Below are 22,996 nucleotides of genomic sequence, written 5' to 3' on the forward strand. Positions count from 1 at the left end.
TTGCTAAAGAGGTGTGTGGGCATGTGGACTTGGTTTTGACCTAGTTCTTGATGTTGGAGTGCAGGAAGTATCAACCCTACTGTATCCTAGCTGTTGCACACAGCTAATAACTCCCACTTTCCTTCTATTCTGTAAGGGAGGTGTGGCCAGAAGGAGATGTTTTTGGGTCGTCCTCCCTTGGCCCAGATGAAGAGACAGAGCTGCTGAGACAAATCTTCTTCGCCAGCCTGCCTCGTGAGTGTCCGTTCTCCATGAGTCAAGTAGAAAGGAACAGCAACAGGGCAGGAGGGAGGGAGGGCTGCTAAGGATTTTCCCCAGGGAAGTCCCGCTTTCCCTTAAGGTGGATCCTCAAACGTCCTTACATTTGACACACCCCTCCAAATGCACGCAGGACAAACAGTACCCGAGACAGATGAACCTGAGGAGGCAGCTGAAGAAGAGGAAGTCGCTGAGGAAGAGTTGGCATCTGTAAACGTGTCAGAAAAGGAATTCAATTTCCTGGATTACATGAAGAGGTAAACAGGGTGTTGTTTTTTGTAAGAGCTCCCCCCCCCCCATCCTTCTGTGTGCCCAGGGCGTTTCAAATGCCTTGAGGCTGTTTCCTCTGGCATTCTTGTCCATGTCATTTTTTAACACCCTTTCCCCGCCCCCAATCCATCATAAGGGCTAGATACTTCACTTAACGAAAAGAAAGAGAGACTGAACTTTAGGAAGCCGAATCCTGTGCCCATTACCACATTTTGCACTTCTGTGGCGGTGCAGTGTGCAAGCAGCCCTGACTATAAATATCTCGCCCTGGTCTTTACGCTATGGTTACCAGATTTTTTTCAATGAATCTGGGGACCCCTTTTTTTTTTTTTTTGGAAGCTGAGTAGCAACAGGGAGTCAGTAGTGGGGGGTGGTGAGGCAAAAGACCCTAGGCCTAAACACGCATGCATATTGTATAAAGGTGCAAAGCCCTTCTTTCACACCCTGTGAAACAAAAATGCACAGAGTTTTTTTTAAAAAAACTGGGCAATGGCTGCCCGCCCGCGGCTCCCGAGCCTCCCCCAATCTGTCAAAACAAAGGGGGAAGGGGGCAGGAGATCTGTACTGCCGGACATCCCCGGTTCCCCTTCGGCAGCGGCAGTCAGTCAGAGCCAACTGCGCTACCAGGCTGGCTCTGGGCTGCTGAGGCTGCCGTTGCCATGTTTCCCGGGGACAGATTTGCAAATCTAGGGACATTCCGGGGACAGAATTTGTCCGGGGACAGATTTGCAAATCCGGGGACTGTCCCCAGGAACTGGGGACGTCTGGTAACCCTACTTGACGCTGAGTGTGTTTAATATCTACACCCTGGTGTGCAGGTATGCCAGTGCCAGTGTGGTCAAGGCCTATGTCCTGCTCTTCAAGAACTACCAGCAGAACAGCTCCCACACTAACCACTGCGTGGTGAAAATGTTGCACCGCATCGCCTGTGACCTCAAGATGGAGGCACTACTCTTCCAGCTTTCTGTCTTCTGCCTCTTCAACCGGCTGCTCAGTGACCCTGCTGCTGCAGCTTACAAGGTGAGGTTCACGGTAGCTGGGTTGCCCTGTGCATCATCAGAAACGTGAAGGCTACAATCCTAAATTCACCTGCTAAGGAGCAAGCCCCACTGAACACAGGGGGACTTTGTTCCCAGGTAAACGTGTGTGGATTGATCTGTGGACGGGGAAATTGCAAATTCAAATTGTGCCTCTACCACCCAGATGATTGTAGCAGTCTCCATCCTCTACCCACAAGAGGATGCCTTGTTGCAAGGTTGTTGTAAGAAATAATGAGAATATTGTTTGAATGTTTTAAGGCACCATGTGTATTCGATGCCTCCCTTTTGTTTTTCAGCAGTACCTAGCCCTTTTATCTGCATGTCAGAAAGGGAGGGGCCTTTTTACATGATCTTTTGAGAATGTCATTTTGGATTAATGTTTGTTTCCTTGGCAATTTTCTGAGGAAGGAATCTGGCATGAGTCAGTTGCAAAAAAAAAAGGTGCTTAAGTTTTATAAAGCGAGCTAAGAAGTCGAAAAAAGAAAAGACAATTCCCAAATCTGCAGATTGTTCTTTTCTGCCTGCTTGAATCTGACATGTATCCTACCTCCTCCTATGTATGCAGTATTATTAAGAAAACCTAAAATACCTCCAGGACCGCCTCTCCTGGTATGTCCCACGGAGGACCTTACGGTCTTCAAATAAAAACATCTTGGAGATCCCAGGCCACAGGGAGGTTAGGCTGGCCTCAACCAGAGCCAGGGCCTTTTCAGCCGTGGCCCCAATCTGGTGGAACGCCCTATCACAAGAGACTAGGGCCCTGCAGGACTTGACATCTTTCCACAGGGCCTGCAAGATGGAGCTGTTCCACCAGGCCTTTGGCCAAGACACAGTCTGACCCCCTCCTTCTGTAATCCTCATAGATGGTTGCCATTAATCTGATTTGAATTGATTTTATAATGAAATGATTTTAGAATGTTGTATCATTTTAATGTTGTTAGCCGCTCTGAGCCTGGCTTCAGCTGGGGAGGGCGGGATATAAAAAAAAATTTATTATTATTTTATTGTTATTATTATTTAATCATGAAATATTCCCATAGCGCTGAGCAGCAGTGACTGCTGAGCCCTGAGACTTAAAATAAATAAATACTTCTCTCCAACCCTAGGAGCTGGTGACCTTTGCCAAATACATTGTGGGCAAGTTTTTTGCACTTGCAGCCAGCAACAAGAAGGCCTACGTGGAGCTGTTGTTCTGGAAAAGCACAGCCGTGATTCGGGAGATGACTGAAGGCTATGCTTTGGCAGAGGAAGATGAAACGTGAGCTCCTGGAATATTTTTCCAGTGACTTTTAAGTTTATGAAGGGGCATTTCCAGAAAGGAGTGGCCACTCTCTCAATATATTCCTTTTTTGTTTTGTGGGGATGGTGATTAACAAATATCTATGTGTATAAAGCAGACAATGGAACAGGAAAAAAACCTCATAGGTCAAAATTACAGTACGATGCAATATAAAACTATAAAAATCCTTCCCAAAGCAGTGGCGGCAGCACATTTTGAAGACATACAACAAGTGAGGGGCCTTTTTGCCTTTAAATTGAGGGGCAGAGGGAGGTAACACAGTATTCAAGGACTTCCATGCAGGGTTGCCACATCATGGCAATGACAGGAGAGTTTCCGGTGTCTTCTGCCCACTTTCCCTCACGTGCTTTTGGTGAGCAGACCTCCAGATGCGTGTGGGTATTCACACGTGAAACTGAACAATCCCAGGCTCACTTTTTAAATTAATACCAAGTCAGAAGAATTAAAGTTAAATCTCTTTTTATTGGGGCGGGTGGGAGCATAAAAGCACACTTCAACCCTTCCCATCTAAGTATTTATTCTCTCTCCTTCTCCAAACAGCTCTAACTCCCTCAAGGCTGTTCAGTGGACTGAGGAAGACGAGGAGGAGCTGAAGGAGCTTTTCTACAAGTACAAGGAAGTGGAAGGTACCAAATGACATGGATGTGGGGGGGGGGACAGCATTGCAATCTAAATACAGTGGTACCTCTGGTTGCGAACGGGAACCCCGTTCTCAACCTGAAAGGAACGCAACCCGGTCTGCGCACGCGCGGGTCGCCATTCGCCACCTCTGCGTATGCGTGTGATGTCATTTTTTCGCGTCTGCGCAAGCGGCGAAACCTGGAAGTAACCCTTTCCAGTACTTCCGGGTCGCCGCAGGACGCAACCTGAAAAGATGTAACCTGAACCGAATGTACCAAGAGGTATGACTGTAGAGCAAGATTGAGACTCTCAATATAGGATGCCTGTATTTTATCCACTTGGATAATAGTAATAATAATTTTATTATTTATACCCCGCCCATCTGGCTGGGCTTCCCCAGCCACTCTGGGCGGCTTCCAAAAAAATACTAAAATACTGTAATACATCAAATATTAAAAGCTTCCCTAAACAGGGCTGCCTTCAGATGTCTTCTAAAAGTCTGGTAGTTGTTCTCTTTGACATCTGGTGGGAGGGTGTTCCGCAGGCAGGGTGCCACTACCGAGAAGGTCCTCTGCCTGGTTCCCTGTAGCTTTGCCTCTTGCAGTGAAGGAACAGCCAAAAGGCCCTCAGTGCTGGACCTCAGTGGCAGAACAATGGGGGTGGAGACGCTCCTTCAGGTATACTGGGCTGAGGCCGTCTAGGGCTTTAAAGGTCAACACCAACACTTTGAATTGTGCTCGGAAACGTACTGGGAGCCAATGTAGGTTTTTCAAGACCGGTGTTATGTGGGCTCGGCGGCCGCTCCCAGTCACCAGTCTAGCTGCCGCGTGCTGGATTAGTTGTAGTTTCCGGGTCACCTTCAAAGGTAGCCCCACGTAGATAGGGTTGAATGCTAAATTCTACCACAAAAAGGACTTCTGGACCCAAATATGGGGGTGGGGGTGGGGAAGGCACTTTGAGCTGGCCCCATGTTGCAGTTTGGGATGAGTGGCAGGTCCTAAATCTAAAAAGGCTAATGAAGAATAGCGGCCCATGGCAAGTAAGAATTCCCCTCGAGCCAAACAGGCAGGGAAGCTTCTGCCAAAGCTACAGGTGTGAGCCAGCAGGTGAGCAAAATATGTAGGCCACTTCTTGATTGTGGAAAGGCTTTTGCTACTTTATTTTTCCTGCATGAGTGTGAAGAGCCTGATCTTCCTCCTCACCCAGCCACTAAGCCTCTCCCCTTTTCCCTTCTCCAACACCAGGTGAAGATATCCTTAACAACATCCTTGCACACCTGACCACTCGCAACTGGACGCGCAAGCAGGTGGCCAAGCGATTGGTGCGCTTGGGGCTTGCAAAGAGCCTGCGGGATTTCCCTCGGGAGAGGTAGGTCTTCGTTCAGAGGGCTGTGTCCTTCCTCTGATGGGCTGCCTCCGGGCTATGGCACTTGATAACAGTTGTCGGGAAAGAGTGTGGCTTGCCTCTTCAATAATAATAATAATAATAATAATAATAATAATTTTATTTATACCCCACCCTCCCCAGCCAGGGTGGCTAACACCAGTAAAATTACAGTAAAAACATAATGGGGGAGGGGACAATTTAAAATACAGGTTAAAATGCAATTTAAAATGCAGCCTCATTTTAAAAGTAGCCCATAGATCAAAACCATAAGGGGAGGGAAACATAAGGGTCAGACTGAGTCCAAACCAAAGGCCAGGCGGAACAGCTCTGTCTTGCAGGCCCTGCGGAAAGCTGTCAAGTCCCGCAGGGCCCTAGTCTCTTGTGACAGAGTGTTCCACCAAGTCGGGGCCAGTACTGAAAAGGCCCTGGCCCTAGTTGAGACCAATCTAACCACCTTGCGACTTGGGACCTCCAAAGTGTTTTCATTTGTGGACCTTAAGGTCCTCCACGGGGCATACCAGGAGAGGCGGTCCCATAGGTACGTGGGTCCTAGGCTGCATAGGGCTTTAAAGGTCAAAACCAGCACCTTAAACCTGACTCTCTCTCGCTTTCCAGAATTCCTAGTGGATTCTGGTTGTAGGTGCAGAATTTTAAGCCCTTGTACACAAAAATCGTGATTTTTTTTTTTTAAAAAAAGAGCAAATATTGATTTTCCATTGAGTTGTTAGGCAGCATGCAAAGACTGCCTGTGGAAGCCTCTAAAAAAGCTGCTGTGCCCTTTTAAGTGCCAGGTTTTATTTTGCAAGATAATCATACGCTTGAACATTTAGGTAATCTCTTTTAGGGTATGCAGTCTGAATGTCCTTCACTCACGTTTTAAGCGAATCAAATCGGGGGCATCCCATGGAGTTGTTCCCATCCTAAATATTTGTATCTGCATATCAGAATTGTCCTTCCCGATAATGCAAATTTTATGGTGAAAATGTACTGTATTTTGTGACGTGTGTAAAGCATCAAAGAAACACCTTTGTGCTGAATCTGCATGTTTTTGCGTTGGTTCAGCTAGTCATAGGGAGGGGCAAAAAGCTCGTAAGGTCTTTTTTATTATTCAATAATATTAAATAGACATAAAGCAAAGTGACATTTAAAAATAAAAGTGGTTCTGAAAATTCACCAGATTATAAGACGACATTCGTTTTCCAGTAATATAATCTCTAATGAAAACAGCTGCATATCCAGAGAATTTACAGAGTTAAAAGTAATTGATAGCTAATTTCAAATAAAGCAAACGAACGTTAAAAATCACTAAAACAATTTTTATACGTGTAATTTTAATATCACTTCCAATACTACTTTTTCAGTACAGTCGTACCTTGGAAGTCGAATGAAATCCATTCCAGAAATCTGTTCGACTTCCAAAACATTTGAAAACCGAAGCGCAGCTTCTGACGTTCGGCTTCCAAAAATAGTTCACAAACCGGAACACTCACTTCTGGATTTGCGACTTTCGGGAGCCAAAACACTCGGGAACTAAGCTGTTTCATATTATATATTGAACTTCATGATCTGCAGCTTTATCTACATTTATATATACAGTGGTACCTCGGGTTAAGAACTTGATTCATTCCGGAGGTCTGTTCTTAACCTGAAACTGTTCTTAACCTGCAGTACCACTTTAGCTGATGGGGCCTCCCGCTGCTGCCGCACCGTTGTAGAACAATTTCTGTTCTCTTTTTTTTTTTTTTAATGATATTTATTAAAGTTTCACACACAAAAAAGAATCACATAAAAAAGAAGAATTTAAGAATAAAAGAAAAAATACACAATGCAAAATAAAAATACAAAAAGAAAAAAGAAAAAACAGTTAAAAACAATTCCGTCTTTTCATCACTTCTTTTATATTTACTTATTTCCCGGACCTCCTCATACCTCCCTCTTTTGTATTCCAATTCAGTTTGTTAGTCCAGCAATTTCTTTCCCTCCTTTTTAATCCCAATCCTTAATCTTAATATATTATAACATTAAAATTTTACCTATTAAAAACCAATTTTTCCATTCTTTTAACCTTTTTAATCCTAATCCTTAATCTTGATATATTTATAACTTTAAAGCCTGTACAGCTAGAAGCCACTTAACTTCAATCCAACATCACTCTAACATTCATTAATTTTGCAATGTTTCTGTAAATAATCTTTGAATTTCTTCCAATCTTCTTCCACCGACTCTTCTCCCTGGTCACGGATTCTGCCAGTCATTTCCGCCAATTCCATGTAGTCCATCATTTTCATCTGCCATTCCTCCAGTGTGGGTAGCTCTTGTGTCTTCCAATACTTTGCGATGAGTATTCTTGCTGCTGTTGTAGCATACATAAAGAAAGTTCTATCCTTTTTTAACACCGATTGGCCGACTATGCCCAGGAGAAAGGCCTCTGGTTTCTTCAAGAAGGTATATTTAAATACCTTTTTTAATTCATTATATATCATCTCCCAGAAGGCCTTAATCTTTGGGCACGTCCACCAAAGGTGAAAAAATGTACCTTCAGTTTCTTTACATTTCCAACATTTATTATCAGGCAAATGGTAGATTTTTGCAAGCTTAACTGGGGTTATGTACCACCTGTATATCATTTTCATAATATTCTCTCTTAGGGCATTACATGCCGTAAACTTCATACCTGTGGTCCATAACTGTTCCCAGTCAGCCATCATTATGTTATGTCCAACATCTTGTGCCCATTTAATCATAGCAGATTTCACCGTTTCATCCTGAGTATTCCATTTCAGCAGCAAGTTATACATTCTTGACAAATTCTTAGTTTTGGGTTCTAACAGTTCCGTTTCTAATTTTGATTTTTCCACCTGGAAGCCAATTTTCTTATCCAAATTGTATGCCTCCATTATCTGATAATAATGAAGCCAGTCTCGCACTTTGTTTTTTAGTTTTTCAAAACTCTGCAATTTCAATCTGTCTCCATCTTGTTCCAAAATTTCCCAATATTTTGACCATTTGACCTCCATATTGAGCTTTTTCAAGGCTTTCGCTTCCATTGGTGACAGCCACCTTGGAGTTTTGTTTTCCAATAAATCCTTATATCTTATCCAAACATTAAACAAAGCTTTCCTGACAATATGGTTTTTAAATGCTTTATGTGCTTTGACCTTGTCATACCACAGATATGCATGCCATCCAAATACGTTGTTAAAACCTTCTAAATCCAAAATGTCAGCGTTTTCAAGAAGCAGCCATTCTTTCAACCAGCAGAAAGCTGCTGATTCATAGTAAAGTTTAAGGTCTGGCAGGGCAAATCCACCTCTATCCTTTGAATCTGTTAGTATTTTAAATTTTATTCTGGGCTTCTTGCCCTGCCAAACAAATCTAGAAATATCTCTCTGCCACCTCTTGAAACAGTCCATTTTGTCCACAATTTGCAATGTTTGAAACAAAAACAACATTCTAGGCAATACATTCATTTTTACAGCAGCAATACGACCCAGCAGTGGAAGCTTCAAGTTTGACCAAATTTCTAAGTCTTTTTTCACTTCAGCCCAACATCTTTCATAGTTATCTTTAAATAAGTTCCCATTTTTTGCTGTCAAGTTAATCCCCAAATATTTAACTTTCTTAACCACTGTTAAACCTGTCACATTCTGAAACCTCTCTTTCTCTATTGGTGTTAGATTTTTCTCTAAAACCTTAGTTTTTACCTTATTCAATTTAAATCCTGCAACTTGACCAAATTCTTGAATCAATTCTAAAACCCTTTTGGTACTAGATTCTGGCTCCTGTAACGTCAATACTAAGTCATCTGCGAATGCTCTCAATTTGTACTGTTTGGCTCCAACCTGTATACCTTTAACCAACTGATCCCTTCTAATCATGTTCAGCAAAACCTCCAGGACCGAAATAAAAAGCAATGGGGAGATTGGGCAACCTTGTCGTGTCCCTTTTTCAATCTTAAATTCTTCCGTCACCACATTATTTACAATTAATTTAGCTTTTTGTTCTGAATAGATTGCACTTATACCGTTTTCAAAACCTTGGCCTACCCCCATACCCTGTAGGTTCTTCTTCATAAAACTCCAAGAAATATTGTCAAAGGCTTTCTCCGCGTCCACAAATATCAAAACTGCTTTAGTGTTTATATTCACTTCTAGTTTCTCCAAAATGTCAATTATGTTCCTCATGTTATCAGACAAATGTCTACCCGGGAGAAAGCCCGCTTGGTCTTTATGAATCTCTTCCAACAACACTTTTTTCAGTCTCTTAGCCAAAATGTCTGCAAAAATTTTGTAATCCACATTAAGTAATGATATGGGGCGGTAGTTCTTAAGCTGCGTCTTTTCAGTCTCTGTTTTCGGCACAAGTGTAATATAAGCTTCTTTCCACGACTCTGGTGCCCTTTTCCCCTCCATTATTTCATTACAAACCTCTTTCAAAGGTTGTACTAGCCATTCTTTCAAGGATCTGTAATATCTAGAAGTCAGTCCATCCGGTCCTGGAGATTTACCCAATTGCATGTTTTGAATGGCACCTTCTATCTCCTGTTCAGTTATTTCGTAGTTCAACATTAGTTTATTTTCTTGAGAGATTTTTTGTAATCCATTTGTTTTCAAAAATCTATCTACATCAGTTTCTTTCAATGGCCCTTGTGTGTATAGTTGTTTAAAATACCTTTGGAAACAATTTCTAATCTCAGCTGGGTTCTGTATATTCCTTCCTTCCATTTCTAAATTTGTAATTGTATTTAATTTTTGTCTTTTTTTTTTCATTTGCCAAGCCAACAGTTTCCCGCATTTATTAGCCGACTCGAATGTCTTTTGTCTCATTTGTTTAATTTTCCATTCTATCTCCTGATTCGTCATTTTCATGTATTGCACTTGATATAACTTTAGTTCTCTCAGAATCTCTTGGGACTTTGGTTTTATTCTCAATCTTTTTTCACTTTCCTTTATTTTCTCCAATATTTTGTCCTTCTTCTCATTTTGAATTCTCTTCTTTAGTGCATTCTGTTGTATCAAGAACCCTCTCATAACCGCTTTACTTGCGTCCCAGATTATCTGGGTGGAACAATTTCTGTTCTCATCCTGAAGCAAAAATCTTAACCCGAGGTACTATTTCTGGGTTAGCGGAGTCTGTCACCCGAAGCATCTGTAACCTGAAGTGTCTGTAACCCGAGGTACCACCGTACCATATTTTTCCGTCTATAAGACGCCCCCATGTATAAGACACCCCCTATTTGGGGGGACTCAGATTTAAGAAAATCCACCCTCGGCACTATCTGTGTATAAAACGCCCCCTAATTTTGGACATTATTTTTTAGGGGGGGAACCTAGTCTTATACACGGAAAAATACGGTATATAAATAAACTCTTGTGCAATGCAACTTTACAGAATTTGCACAGCCCTGCCCTTCTCCCTCGTGTAATCCAGGCTTCTTACTGGAGAACCTTGTCCTTTTTCTTTCTTACTCTCCTTGCTGCACCTTATAGTTTCACCCCCATTTCCTTGCTTGCTGGGAAATGTTGAGGTGTGGCAGGGAGCTCCATAGTTGCTATTGTATGCTTTCTTCGTCAGGAAGGGGACGCGCATTGTCTTGTGGACGGAAGATCAGGAGCTGGAACTTCAACGCCTCTTTGAGGAGTTCCGGGACACAGATGGTGAGGGTCTGCGTGGTTGGAGGGTCCTGAGTTTGCAACCACAAAAGGGATGCCTGCTATTATAGAGGGGGCGGAGCTTAATACCTTCTAAGCCAGGGGTGAGGGACCCTGTGCTTTCCCATATTTTGTTGGACTGCAACTCCTGTCAGCCCCAGCCAGCAAGGCCACTGATGATGGGAATTCTTCCCTCCTTAAAGCCACACTCACAGACTTCTTTGGTGCCGAGTTTGCTCCAGTGCCGGGGTTATTTTTCCAGCAAACCTCCAATAACCAGGGTTATTAACCCCCTTCACCCACCTCTGCTTTCCCCCCATCCCTCCCCAGCTCCAGGATAATATTATGTGCAACACTTAAACCAGAACTTTCCAAACGGTGTGTCGTGACACATTAGTATATCGGCCTGCAGCGTGTCACACGATACGTGTCTGTTAGTTAGGGGTTTGTTTAACCTCTGGTTTGCTAGTAAAACAGAATTACGGTGTCGCGAAATGATGCATATGTAAAAAGTGTGTCATCAACGTGAAAAGTTTGGGAAGCTCTGACTTAAGCGGTAATATATGTACATTTAAGGGACGCGGGTGGCGCTGTGGTCTAAACCACTGAGCCTCTTGGGCTTGCCGCTCAGAAGGTTGGTGGTTCAAATCCCTGCGACGGGGTGAGCTCCCGTTGCTCGGTCCCAGCTCCTGCCAACCTAGCAGTTCGAAAGCACACCAAAAAGTGCAAGTAGATAAATAGGTACCGCTCTGGCGGGAAGGTAAACAGTGTTTCCGTGCACTGCTCTGGTTTCTGTTGTGCCAGACGCAGCTTAGTCATGCTGACCACATGACCCGGAAAAACTGTCTGCGGACAAATGCCAGCTCCCTCGGACTGTAAAGTGAGATGAGCGCCGCAAACCCAGAGTTATCTGCGACTAGACTTAACTGTCAGGGGTCCTTGTCCTTTACCTTTTTATATACAGTGGTACCTCGGGTTAAGTACTTAATTCGTTCCGGAGGTCTGTACTTAACCTGAAACTGTTCTTAACCTGAAGCACCACTTTAGCTAATGGGGCCTCCTGCTGCTGCCGCTGCGCCGCCGGAGCACGATTTCTGTTCTCATCCTGAAGCAAAGTTCTTAACCTGAAGCACTATTTCTGGGTTAGCGGAGTCTGTAACCTGAAGCGTATGTAACCTGAAGCGTATGTAACCTGAGGTACCACTGTATACATTTGGCATTTCACATATGGGGGTTTTAACAGAGGTGATGCCAGAATGGTCTCTGAGAAGAACGATGCGCTCAGCATCCTCATAGCCGTGTTCTGTGGGGACACAAAGAAGTGAGGGAGAACCATTCCTTCTTGGGAGCGAGTGTAGAGTGAGTCCTTCCTCGGTTTCTCCCTCTCTGCAGATATCCTGGCCAATGTGATGAGGCATATCACCGCTAAGCGTTCCAAGGCCCGCGTTATCGAAAAGCTGCTCAGCATGGGGCTGGTGTCCGACCGAAAGGAGCTCTACAAGAAACGCAGGCGCAAGCCTGGCTCTCTTGCTGCGGTATGGCACCCGCTTTCTGTTCTGTTCGTTCTTTTCTCCTGCACGCAGGCGAGTGAATGTGCATGGTTACCTCGGTATCATTGGACAGGTCTTTTTTATTATTTTTATTTTATTGAATTTATTGAATTTAAAGCCCTAAACGGCCTCGGCCCAGTATACCTGAAGGAGCGTCTCCACCCCCATCGTTCTGCCCGGACACTGAGGTCCAGCTCCGAGGGCCTTCTGGCGGTTCCCTCACTCCGAGAAGCCAAGTTACTGGGAACCAGGCAGAGGGCCTTCTCGGTAGTGGCACCCGCCCTGTGGAATGCCCTCCCAGCAGATGTCAAAGAGATAAACAACTACCTGACATTCAGAAGACATCTTAAGGCAGCCCTCTTCAGGGAAGTTTTTAATGTGTAACATCTTAGTGTATTTTTGGTCTTTGTGGAAGTCGCCCAGAGTGGCTGGGGAAAGCCAGCCAGATGGGCGGGGTACAAATAAATTATATTATTATTATTATTATTATTATTATTATTATACTGCGCTATACAGTGGAACCTCTACTCACGTACGGAATCTGTTCCAGAGGTCCGTTCATGAGTCGATCGGGATCGCTGGTAGAAGCGCCGTTCTGTGCGTGCGCATTCGGCGGCGGTGCCGTTCTGTGCGTGCGCAGATGGCAGAAGCCACTTCTGCGCGTGTGTGAATTGTGGCAAACCCGGTATTTACTTCCGGGTTTGCCGCGGCCGCGAATCAAATTGTTCGCTAGTAGGGGCGGTGGTAAGTCGAGGTGCTACTGTACCTGGGGGTCTCAGGGCAATTCACAGAATAAAATCGAAATGTAAACCTGCAGAATACATAATAAAAATAAAAACAACAACCCAGTAGCCCCCCCCCCCAAAGAAAACATTTTAAAAGGGCATAGGATGTAAATCAACCAAAGGCCTGGTTAAAAAGGAATGCTTTTGCCTGGCGCCTAAAGGTGTACAGTGGTGCCCCGCAAGACGAATGCCTCGCAAGACGGAAAACCCGCTAGACGAAAGGGTTTTCCGTTTTGGAGGTGCTTCGCAAAACGAATTTCCTATGTGCTTGCTTCGCAAGACGAAAATGTCTTGTGAGTTCCTGCAGGGTTTTTTTCCTTCCCCCCCCCCCTTTTTCCCAAGCTGCTAAACCGCTTATCAGCTGATGGCTAAGCCGCTTATCAGCTGATCTTTAAGCCGCTTAACAGCTGATGCTAAGCCGCTTATCAGCTGATCTTTAAGCCGCTTAACAGCTGGTGCTAAGCCGCTTATCAACTGATCTTTAAGCCGCTTAACAGCTGATGCTAAGCCGCTTATCAGCTGATCTTTAAGCCGCTTAACAGCTGATGCTAAGCCGCTTATCAGCTGATCTTTAAGCCGCTTAACAGCTGATGCTAAGCCGCTTATCAGCTGATCTTTAAGCCGCTTAACAGCTGATACTAAGCCGCTTATCAGCTAATACTGTAGCGCTAAGCGCTAAACCTCTAATGGGCTTGCTTCGCAAGACGAAAAAATCCGCAAGACGAAGAGACTCGCGGAACGGATTCTTTTCGTCTTGCGAGGCACCACTGTATAATGAAGGCACCAGGCGAACTTCCCTGGGGAGAGCATTCCACAGATGGGGAGCCACTGCAGAGAAGGCCCTGTTCTCGTGTTGCCTCCCTCTGGACCTCTTGAGGAGGAGGCACACAAAGAAGGGCCTCAGAAGATGATCTCAGGGTCTGGGTAGGTTCACATGGAAAGAGGCGGTCCTTCAGGTATTGCGGTCCTGAGCCGTTTAACCAGCTGTCCTGGGCTGGTTGGCTCCCTTTTCTCCTCCAGCGACTTCAAGGCGGGCCTTGCTGGGATTGTTACCTTTGGGTTTACCTGTGGGTAATGGTTTGATTTTTTTTTCCGCATAGCATTTGTGTTTTGTTGGAGGAGGAAGATGCCTCTTGTTAACTATGACCCCCGTAGCGAGCTGTCTTCTTTTCCCTTTCAGAACAAAGACATGTTCCCCAAGGACTTCACAACACCTGACCTGGATGAGGCTGAGGAAGATGATGAAGAGGAGGAGGAAGAAGAAGAAGAGGAAGATGACTTGGATAGCGAGGAAGAGGGGGAGTCAGCCTGGAAGGATGGTGGCCATGACGCTGGGAACAGGCCATTGGGTGGGCAGCCTAACAAGAAGGGTGGAACTGCCTCAGATAGAGACCGCCAGGAGCTTGTGCGATGCCTGAGGCAGGAAGGTGAGAGCTTGGTGGCAAGAGAAGGAATTGCAGCTCACGGCGGCATCGTGGTTTGGGGGGCAGGCAATATAATAATAATAATAAATAAATAAATAAATAAATTATTATTTATATCCCACCCATTTGGCTGGGTTTCCCCAGCCACTCTGAGCGGCTCCCAACAGGATATTAAAAACACGATAAACAAACATTAAAAACTTCCTTGAACAAGGCTGCCTTCAGATGTCTTCTAAAAGTCAGATAGTTGTCTGTTTCCTTGACATCTGATGGGAGGGTGCCACCACCAAGAAGGCCCTCTGCCTGGTACCCTATAACCTCACTTCTGGCAGTGAGGGAACCTCCAGGAGGCCCTCGGAGCTGGACCTCCGTGTCTGGGCTGAGCAATGGGGGTGGAGACGCTCCTTCAGGTATACTGGGCCGAGGCCATTTAGAGCTTTAAAGGTCAGCACCAACACTTTGAATTGTGCTCAGAAACATACTCCTCCCTCCCTTGACAACTGGTCTGCTGGGAAACCCTCAAAATGTCTGGTGCAAAACCTCCAGGAAGTTCTTGGGAGCATGCACAGTTCAGGAGGTTCCTGGCCTAATAAGTTCTCTGGCCTAAACCAGAGAGAGGAGCTGGGGGGTGGGGGGTGGGAGGGTCGGTTTTTCTTTTTGGGGAGAGGAAAAATGGGGGGGGGAGGAGGAGGATGTATTTTTGATAAATTGTTATGTTGAAATCCCTAATAAAAAATATTTTTTTTAAAAAAAGGAATTTCCTGGCCTGGCCTCTTAGGCATTTGCCATCAAACTTCATGACTTTGGTGAACCTTTGTAGATGCCCATTGCTCCCCTGTGGCCACGTTGGAAAGCTGCAAGAGGCTTCCAAGGAATTTTAGGATTGCCCGGAAGACCTTTCTGAATGTTACCTAGATTTGGGGATCAGCTTTGGGGCAATCTTTGGAGTGTGGCGAAAGCAAGAACGCTGATTTGGTGTAGTGGTTAAGAGTGCCGGATTAGGACCCGGGAGGGCAGGGTTCAAACACCCACTTGGCCATAGCTCACTGGGTGGCCCTGGCCCAGCCACTGACTCTTAGCCTAAAACCTACCTTGCAGGGGTGTTTTGGGGATTGAGTGATGAGGTGGAGAACCGTGTATGCCACCTTCTTGGAGAAAATGGTGGGATATAAACAAAATGAGTAATGAAGTACAGTGGTACCTCGGGTTAAGTACTTAATTCGTTCTGGAGGTTTGTTCTTTACCTGAAACTGTTCTTAACCTGAAGCACCACTTTTAGCTAATGGGGGCCTCCTGCTGCCGCCGCGCCGCCACTGCAAGATTTCTGTTCTCATCCTGAAGCAAAGTTCTTAACCCAAGGTAATATTTCTGGGTTAGTCTGTAACCTGAAGCGTATGTAACCTGAAGCGTATGTAACCCGAGGTAGCACTGTAGTTTTTACGGTTATATCAAAAATTACGACACCCATCATCCCTAGCTTAGCAGGACCAGTGGTCAGGGATGATGGGAACTGTAGTCCAAAAACAGCCAGAGGCGTAATATTTACAACCAGATGAAAGTTTCAGTTTTGGAGTAATAAATTTTCAGAGTACAGTGGTACCTTGGGTTACGTACTCAATTCGTTCCGGAGGTCCGTTCTTAACCTGAAACTGTTCTTAACCTGAAGCACCACTTTAGCTAATGGGGCCTCCTGCTGCTGCTGCGCCGCCACTGCACAGTTTCTGTTCTAATCCTGAAGCAAAGTTCTTAACCTGAGGTAATATTTCTGGGTTAGCAGAGTCTGTAACCTGAAGCGTATGTAACCCGAGGTACCACTGTACCTTCTCCCCATGCTTCTCTGTTTACCCACACAGTATTTGGGCCTAGGATGGCAGAATGGACCACCTCGCCTTTTTCACACTTATCAGAGAAGGCCTGGTCTACCCAATAACTCTGGGCCTTTCCTAAAGTTATCGAGAGAAGGAGCCCCTTCATCTTTCCACTCACTTTTGTCTTTGTAGGTCTGTCCGGCCCTCTGCTATGGCTCCAGAACTGCCTGAACCGGACAGCTTCTGACCGAAAAGAGGATGGTAAATACAGGGAGAATGTTGCAGATTCCTGTTTCTTGCGGGGGGAGGCTGAGGAAGAGATTTAATATTTCCCTTCTGCTGCTCTCAGCCTCCTCTGGAGGAACCATGTGTGGGCCAGCTAGCTATATGTCACCTTCCCTCTGAACTTTATTTAAGCCAGGCTCCTTGAGGTACAGCAAGACCATAAACTTTTATAGTTGGTTAACTTTCATCTTACTTTGTACTTCTGTACTTAACCTAGGTGATTTATTTATTTTGTAATACTGAATTTATTCTGCGTTTGTGAAGCTGTTGATTTGTCATTTTATTTTGCTAATATGCCCTGTATTTTGCATATTATGTTTTCTCCTATGCTCTGCGTTTTAATGTTTCCGTAGAGTTGGAAGGGGACCTCAAGGGTCATCTAGTCCAACCCCCTGCCATACAGGAATCTTTTGCCCAATGTGGGGTTTGAACCCACGACCCTGAAATTAACTTTGTCTCATGCCCTACTGACGGAGCTCTCACTTCAGTCCAAGCTGCTTTGGGCACACCTCATTGTGGGAAAGCAGCATATAAACTCGAATCAGTCTGTGTTGTCTAATAAGGAAGACAAAGGCTCAAGAGCCAAATATCCACCAGGATGTTGTAGACAAGAATATTATACTGCTCTTTCCCATATGGCTCTAGAATTAAGCTTGATAGATTCCTGTTTCGCCAGGATGTGCCCAGCCAGTGCCTTTGGTGCCACTGTCTGAAGAGAATGAGGATGCCATGGAACACAAGCGCTTCCAGAAGCTTCTGCGTAAAGTAGGGATTCGAGCCCCAGCCAGTGAACAGGTAATTGTTTTGCTAGAGGATATAAAGGTAAAGGGGGACGCGGGTGGCGCTGTGGGTTAAACCACAGAGCCTAGGGCTTGCCGATCAGAAGGTCGGTGGTTCGAATCCCCGTGACGGAGTGAGCTCCCGTTGTTCGGTCCCTGCTCCTGCCAACCTAGTAGTTCGAAAGCATGTCAAAGTGCAAGTAGATAAATAGGTACCGCTGCAGCGGGAAGGTAAACTGTGTTTCTATGCGCTGCTCTGGTTCGCCAGAAGTGGTTTAGTCATGCTGGCCACATGACCCGGAAAGCTGTCTGTGAACAAATGCCGGTTCCCTTGGCTTGAAAGCGAGATGAAAGCGCCGCAACCCCAGAGTCGGTCATGACTGGACCTAATGGTCAGGGGTCCCTTTACCTTTACCTTTATAAAGGTAAAGGACCCCTGGACGGTTAAGTCTTGTCAGAGGCAACTATAGGGTTGTGCCGCTCATATCGCTTTCAGGCCGAGGAAACTGGCATTTGTTCACAGACAGCTTGCCGGGTCATGTGGCCAGCATGACTAAACCACTTCTGGCGCAATGGGACACAGTGATGGAAACCAGAGTGAACGGAAACACCGTTTACCTTCCCGCCACAGCAGTACCTATTTATCTGGTGTTCTTTTGTACTGGCAGGAGCTGGGACAGTGGGAGCTCACTCTCATCGTAGGGATTCAAACCGCCGACCTTCTGATCGGCAAGCCCAAGAGGCTCAGTGTTTTAGACCACAGCGCCACCTGCATCCCATAGAGGATATGGAAGGAGAATGGGTTTGTGAGTGTAAAACATTTTTTAAAGAACAGGCCTTTTTTGTAATACAAACTTAAGTTTACAAACTTAATCCGTTCCGGAAGTCTGTTCTTAAACCAAAGAGTTCTTAAACCAAGGGGTGCTTTCCCGTAGCAGTGGGGGACTCAGTTTACAAATGGAACACACTCAACAGGAAGCGGAACATGTTCTGCTTCCAAGGCAAAGTTCACAAACCAAAACACCTATTTCCGGGTTTGCGGCGTTCTTAATCCAAGTTGTTCATAAACTAAGCTGTTCTTAAACCAAGGTACCACTGTGTTGTATTTATTGTGTTTTGGAAGGGCAACTTTAATAATTCATTGAGAAAGACTATTTCATCATCATCATCATCATAAATTTATTATTTATACCCCACCCATCTGGCTGGGTTTCCCCAGCCACTCTGGGCGGTTTCTGTGAGATTAGCTATTTCCTGCTTAGAATAAGACAGCCGAGTGTCGCTCCTAGGTTAAAGTGACCCAGAAGAACTTGGAACGCATCCAAGATCCTAAGTTAACACAAGTTAAAAAGTATGAGCTCCAGGAATGTTTGGTACAGTCCCACACCAAAAAAACCCTCTATTTAACCCTGTTCATCATTTGTGGTTTTTCCTGCTTTGTATGTACATTTTTGGAGATGACTGAGGACAAAATGTTGAAAGAAGTGGGAGAAATATAAATATATATTCAGGAAAGATGAGCAAAAGCATTCCCAAATGCTCCTAAACAAGGATGGAAGTGCTTCAGTCTCATCAGCCACAGTTATGTGTTAAGTTTGTGGCTTTGGTGGAACAGCAGCTTGTATTCCTCTACTGGCTCTCGCTTTGCCTGCAGAAATATTCCAGCATTTGTGCTCTGTTGCAACGTTAAACATTCAGTTGGCTCTTTGTAATCTTGCCTTTCATACAATCATAGAAGATAAGATAATTTAATTTAATTTAATTATTAATATGGTGTTCCACCCCCCCCCCCGCCCTGCATTTATTTCGTAAAGGTTTGCCTTTCTATCTTGGTATCTGTCCTTTTTTGACTATGTCGAAGTGTTTTGTCCCAGTGATTTATGACCAGAGCAAGTTTGGATTATGTCCTCCTGTTTGCCCAAGGCCTTCTTGCGAAACAGAATTTTCCCTCCCTCTCTCCTCCCTGCATAGTGTCGCCTCCACACATTGCATCTTCTTTGGAGCCGGTAGATGAACCCCTAGAACAGATTTTTTTGGGGGGTGGGGGGGAGTCACACATGAAGAGGACAAGTTCCATTGCACAAGTGGAACTCCTTGCACGGATGAAACGACTTCGTTGCATACAACCCTTTGGTTTAAAAGCAGGCGCAGCAATCTTGAGCTCTGCTGCTATTGCGACTAATTTGAGGGCAATCCCCTCCATTTAGCTCTGCTGGGAACAAGAAGCTTGCAAGAGGGAGCCAATAGCAGAAGCAAACAGGAGCTAGCAGCATGTATTTACCGTATTTTTCACTCCATAGGACGCACCAGACCATAGGGCGCACCTAGCTTTTAGAGGGGGAAGTCAAGAAAAAAAATCTTACTCCCCCCCCCGCCCCAAAGAGCAGCGTACAGGCTGCGCGCAACCTCTCCCTGCCGGAGGGGTTGCGCGCAGCTATGGCACAAACCAAGACAGCGAGTGGGATCCATCCTGCTCGCTGTCTTGGCTTGTGCCATAGCCGTGCTCAACCCCTCCGGCAGGGAGAGGCTGCGCGGGGCTAAAGAAGCCATAGCCACGTGCAGCCTCTCCGTGCTGGAGGGGCTGCGCGCGGCTATTCCTGAAGCCTTCGGAGCGCAGTGCGAGTTCCCGCTGCGCTCCTCAGGCTTCGGGTTCCTTTTGCTGAAGCCGGGAGAGCAAGACTCTCCTGGCTTCAGCGAAAGGAACCTGAAGCCTCCAGAATGCAGCGGGAACTCACGCTGCGCTCCGAAGGCTTCAGGGGGCTATCCCTGAAGCCTGGAGAGCGAGAGGGGTCGCTGCCCACCGACGCCTCTTGCTTTCCAGGCTTCAGCGAAAGCAAGGCGAAGCCTCCGGAGCGCAGAGGGAGCGTTCCCTCTGCGCTTCAGAGGCTTCTTCTTGCTATCACTGAAGCCAAGGAGCCTGCATTCGCTCCATAGGACGCACACACATTTCCCCTTCATTTTTGAAGGGGAAAAAGTGCGTCCTATAGAGTGAAAAATACGGTACCTTCTTTACTTCCTACAGGAATCTTTCTGGCGCATCCCAGCCAAGCTCAGCCCAGAGCAACTACGGCAAGCAGCTGCTTCCATTGCCTCTAAAGAAGTGGAGACCAAAGAGGAGACCAAAGAGCAAGAAGCCGGTAGGTGTATGGAAGGGGAAACACACTGAAACAACCCTGCCTGTTTCACTTCCCTCAGAACCTCCATTGTTTGTCATCTGTAGAGCTGAACCTGCCTCCTTAGAATTTCAGAATGTGTTTGTGAGCAGTCCATGACATCACAGAAGCTCAGCCAATGCACAAGCAGAGGCTGAAAGCAGTTCTAGCGTGTGTGTATATATATAAACATTCTATTGATTTAGAGTCTCTTCTTGTTGTACATGCACACTCTGTGTGCTGTTGTAAAATGAGGGCGTATTTGTGCACTAGTTTTCTTCCTCCTCTTGGCAGTTGTCCATATAACATGGAAATGGTTTCACATGCTACTTTCCTGCGTTTAGGTGTCTTAAAAACACCCAAGTACAAATAAAGGACAGACACTAAAAGCATCAGCACTAATGCCTAAGCTCAGCCCTCACTGATTACACAACTCAGTCTAGAATAACTTCCTCAAACTGGTGGTTAATCTGTAACCCGTTTTAGCATCCTAGTTCATACTGACATTATTGAACCCAAAAGCGTTAAACTGGATGGGCATGCTCTCAAATGCTTACACAGGGTTCTCCCCCTCTTCAAGTTTAAGTTTCGTTTCTTAAAAAACATGTGAATTTGTGGAATTGGTTGCTGCCTTCTCATATTGTTGCGTTTCTCTGGGTGGGGAAAGATTCTGTCAGTCCTGGCAGAATCAGGGAGACATGGAATAAGCCCCGACTGAATGGTTTCCAGCATCTGTAATCAGGGCAATATGTTTTTCAGGCCTAACCAGCCTTTGACCCCTTGAGCAAGGCATAGCCCAACTAGCATAGTAACCTTCCAGGGGCTCGATGAACCTCCTGCTTTTATACTCTCCTGGTATGCCCCACAGAGGACCTTAAGGTCAATGAATAATCATAGTTTAGGGGTCCCGGGCCCTAAGGAAGTCAGATTATCCTGGGCCAGGGCCTTCTCAGTGATGGCTCCGACCTGGTGGAATGCTCTGTCCCATGAGACCAGGGCCCTGCAGGATTTTACTTCCTTCCGCAGGGCCTGTAAGACAGAGCTATTCCACCTGGCTTTCAATTTGAACTTAGCCTGATCTTTCCTTCCCTCCCTCTCCCCTTTTTATTAAGATTACCCGCTCCGGGATCCCACAGCTAATTCTCCCCTGGTCTCCTCGCTGGCCCAAATAGGACTAATTTAGCCAGCTAGCCCTGGTGATCATCTAATGTTTATTGGATGGATTTCCCCCCTAAATCGATTTTTGAATTATGAATTTATTGTTATTCATGTTTTATACTATATGCTGTTTTTTGTTGCATCAATTAAGTGTTTTAAATTTGTTGTTAGCCGCCCTGAACCCGGTTTTTTGAACCAGGGAGGGCGGGATATAAATAAAAATTCATTATTTTTTATTATTATACCTGGCTGGGACAAGGGAGCACCTGGCAAGCCATAAAGCAGGCATGTCCAAAGTCTGTGTTGATTTAATCTGACCCCCGTGGCAGTATATAAAGGTAAAGGGACCCCTGACTATTAGGTCCAGTCGTGACGGACTCTGGGGTTGCAGCGCTCATCTCGCTTTACTGGCCAAGGGAGCCGGCGTACAGCTTCTGGGTCATGTGGCCAGCATGACTAAGCCGCTTCTGGCGAACCAGAGCAGTGCACGGAAACACCATTTACCTTCCCGCCGGAGCAGTACCTATTTATCTACTTGCACGTTGACGTGCTTTCGAACTGCTAGGTTGGCAGGAGTAGGGACTGAGTAACGGGAGCTCACCCCGTCGCAGGGATTCGAACCGCCGACCTTCTGATCGGCAAGTCCTAGGCTCTGTGGTTTAACCCACAGCGCCACCCACCCAGGAGATGTACATAGTGTAATAAAAGCAGCAAAGATATAATAATAATAATAATAATAATAATAATAATAATGCAAAGTTGACATCCATATCAGAGACCTTACTCATTCGGTTGGGAAGACTTCTCAGAACAAAAATGTCTTCAGCTGCTTCTGGAGCGTCCAGGTAGTGAACACCAGTTGCATCTCTACAGGAATGCTGGTTGCACTGAAAGCCCCACTCTTGAGTTACTATAGAGAGGGCTTCTGAAATCCTTGGAACTTGTAGAAGAAATTCTTCCTTCAGGAGGCAGTGACCTACAGGGGTTACAAAAGGGACATCTCCAGTAACTTGCCCCTGAGCTGTATTAGGTGAATACAGCCATGGGCCCAAAATTCTATAGACGTTGCTATGCCTGAGATGTTCAGTAATTCATTATAATTATAATAGCCTGTGCTGCAGTTGGGTATTTGGGAGACCAGCTGTTCTGGAAAGTTCTAGCACCTTCCTTAGAGATCTATTACTCAAATTAAGTTTGTCAGGAACTTTCAACTGCAATTCAGTAACTAGTTTGCCTCGCCACCAGACTGCCACCTCCCTTTGCAGAGCTGGCTTTGTCTTTCCAGCTCTCACACTTTCTTTCTTGTCGGTTTCAGCGGAGGAGCATCTCGAGACAGAGGAGCCAAGATGCCTGACTGCGGAAAAGTAAGGACTGTGGGGGCACCGGGGTGTGGGAAGATGACAATGCCTCATACAAAGTGGGCAAGATGAATTGCAATAGCTTAAAAGCATGGAGGAGACTGTAATAGCCAGAAACAAACTCAGGTGTATCATGCAGAATACAGGAAGCTGCCTTTATTCAAAGTCAAG

General features: G+C 45.6%; 1 protein-coding gene across 2 annotated transcripts in view; it reads left to right on the forward strand.

The window, feature by feature from the left end:
• Window positions 1–22,996, forward strand: part of TIMELESS (timeless circadian regulator) — a 63,621-nt gene that overhangs the window by 37,665 nt on the left and 2,960 nt on the right. For both annotated transcript variants that reach the window (XM_080994407.1, XM_080994408.1), the window contains exons 16-28: window positions 137–234; window positions 392–515; window positions 1,347–1,548; window positions 2,675–2,826; window positions 3,409–3,494; window positions 4,734–4,857; window positions 10,450–10,532; window positions 11,919–12,061; window positions 14,042–14,288; window positions 16,286–16,354; window positions 17,055–17,173; window positions 20,180–20,294; window positions 22,783–22,831. In XM_080994407.1, coding sequence (XP_080850533.1) covers window positions 137–234; window positions 392–515; window positions 1,347–1,548; window positions 2,675–2,826; window positions 3,409–3,494; window positions 4,734–4,857; window positions 10,450–10,532; window positions 11,919–12,061; window positions 14,042–14,288; window positions 16,286–16,354; window positions 17,055–17,173; window positions 20,180–20,294; window positions 22,783–22,831 — 1,611 coding nt within the window. The remainder of the gene's footprint in view (window positions 1–136; window positions 235–391; window positions 516–1,346; window positions 1,549–2,674; window positions 2,827–3,408; window positions 3,495–4,733; window positions 4,858–10,449; window positions 10,533–11,918; window positions 12,062–14,041; window positions 14,289–16,285; window positions 16,355–17,054; window positions 17,174–20,179; window positions 20,295–22,782; window positions 22,832–22,996) is intronic.

The sequence above is a fragment of the Podarcis pityusensis genome (assembly GCF_964106645.2).
Source record: "Podarcis pityusensis genome assembly, chromosome: 2".
NCBI lineage: Eukaryota > Metazoa > Chordata > Lepidosauria > Squamata > Lacertidae > Podarcis > Podarcis pityusensis.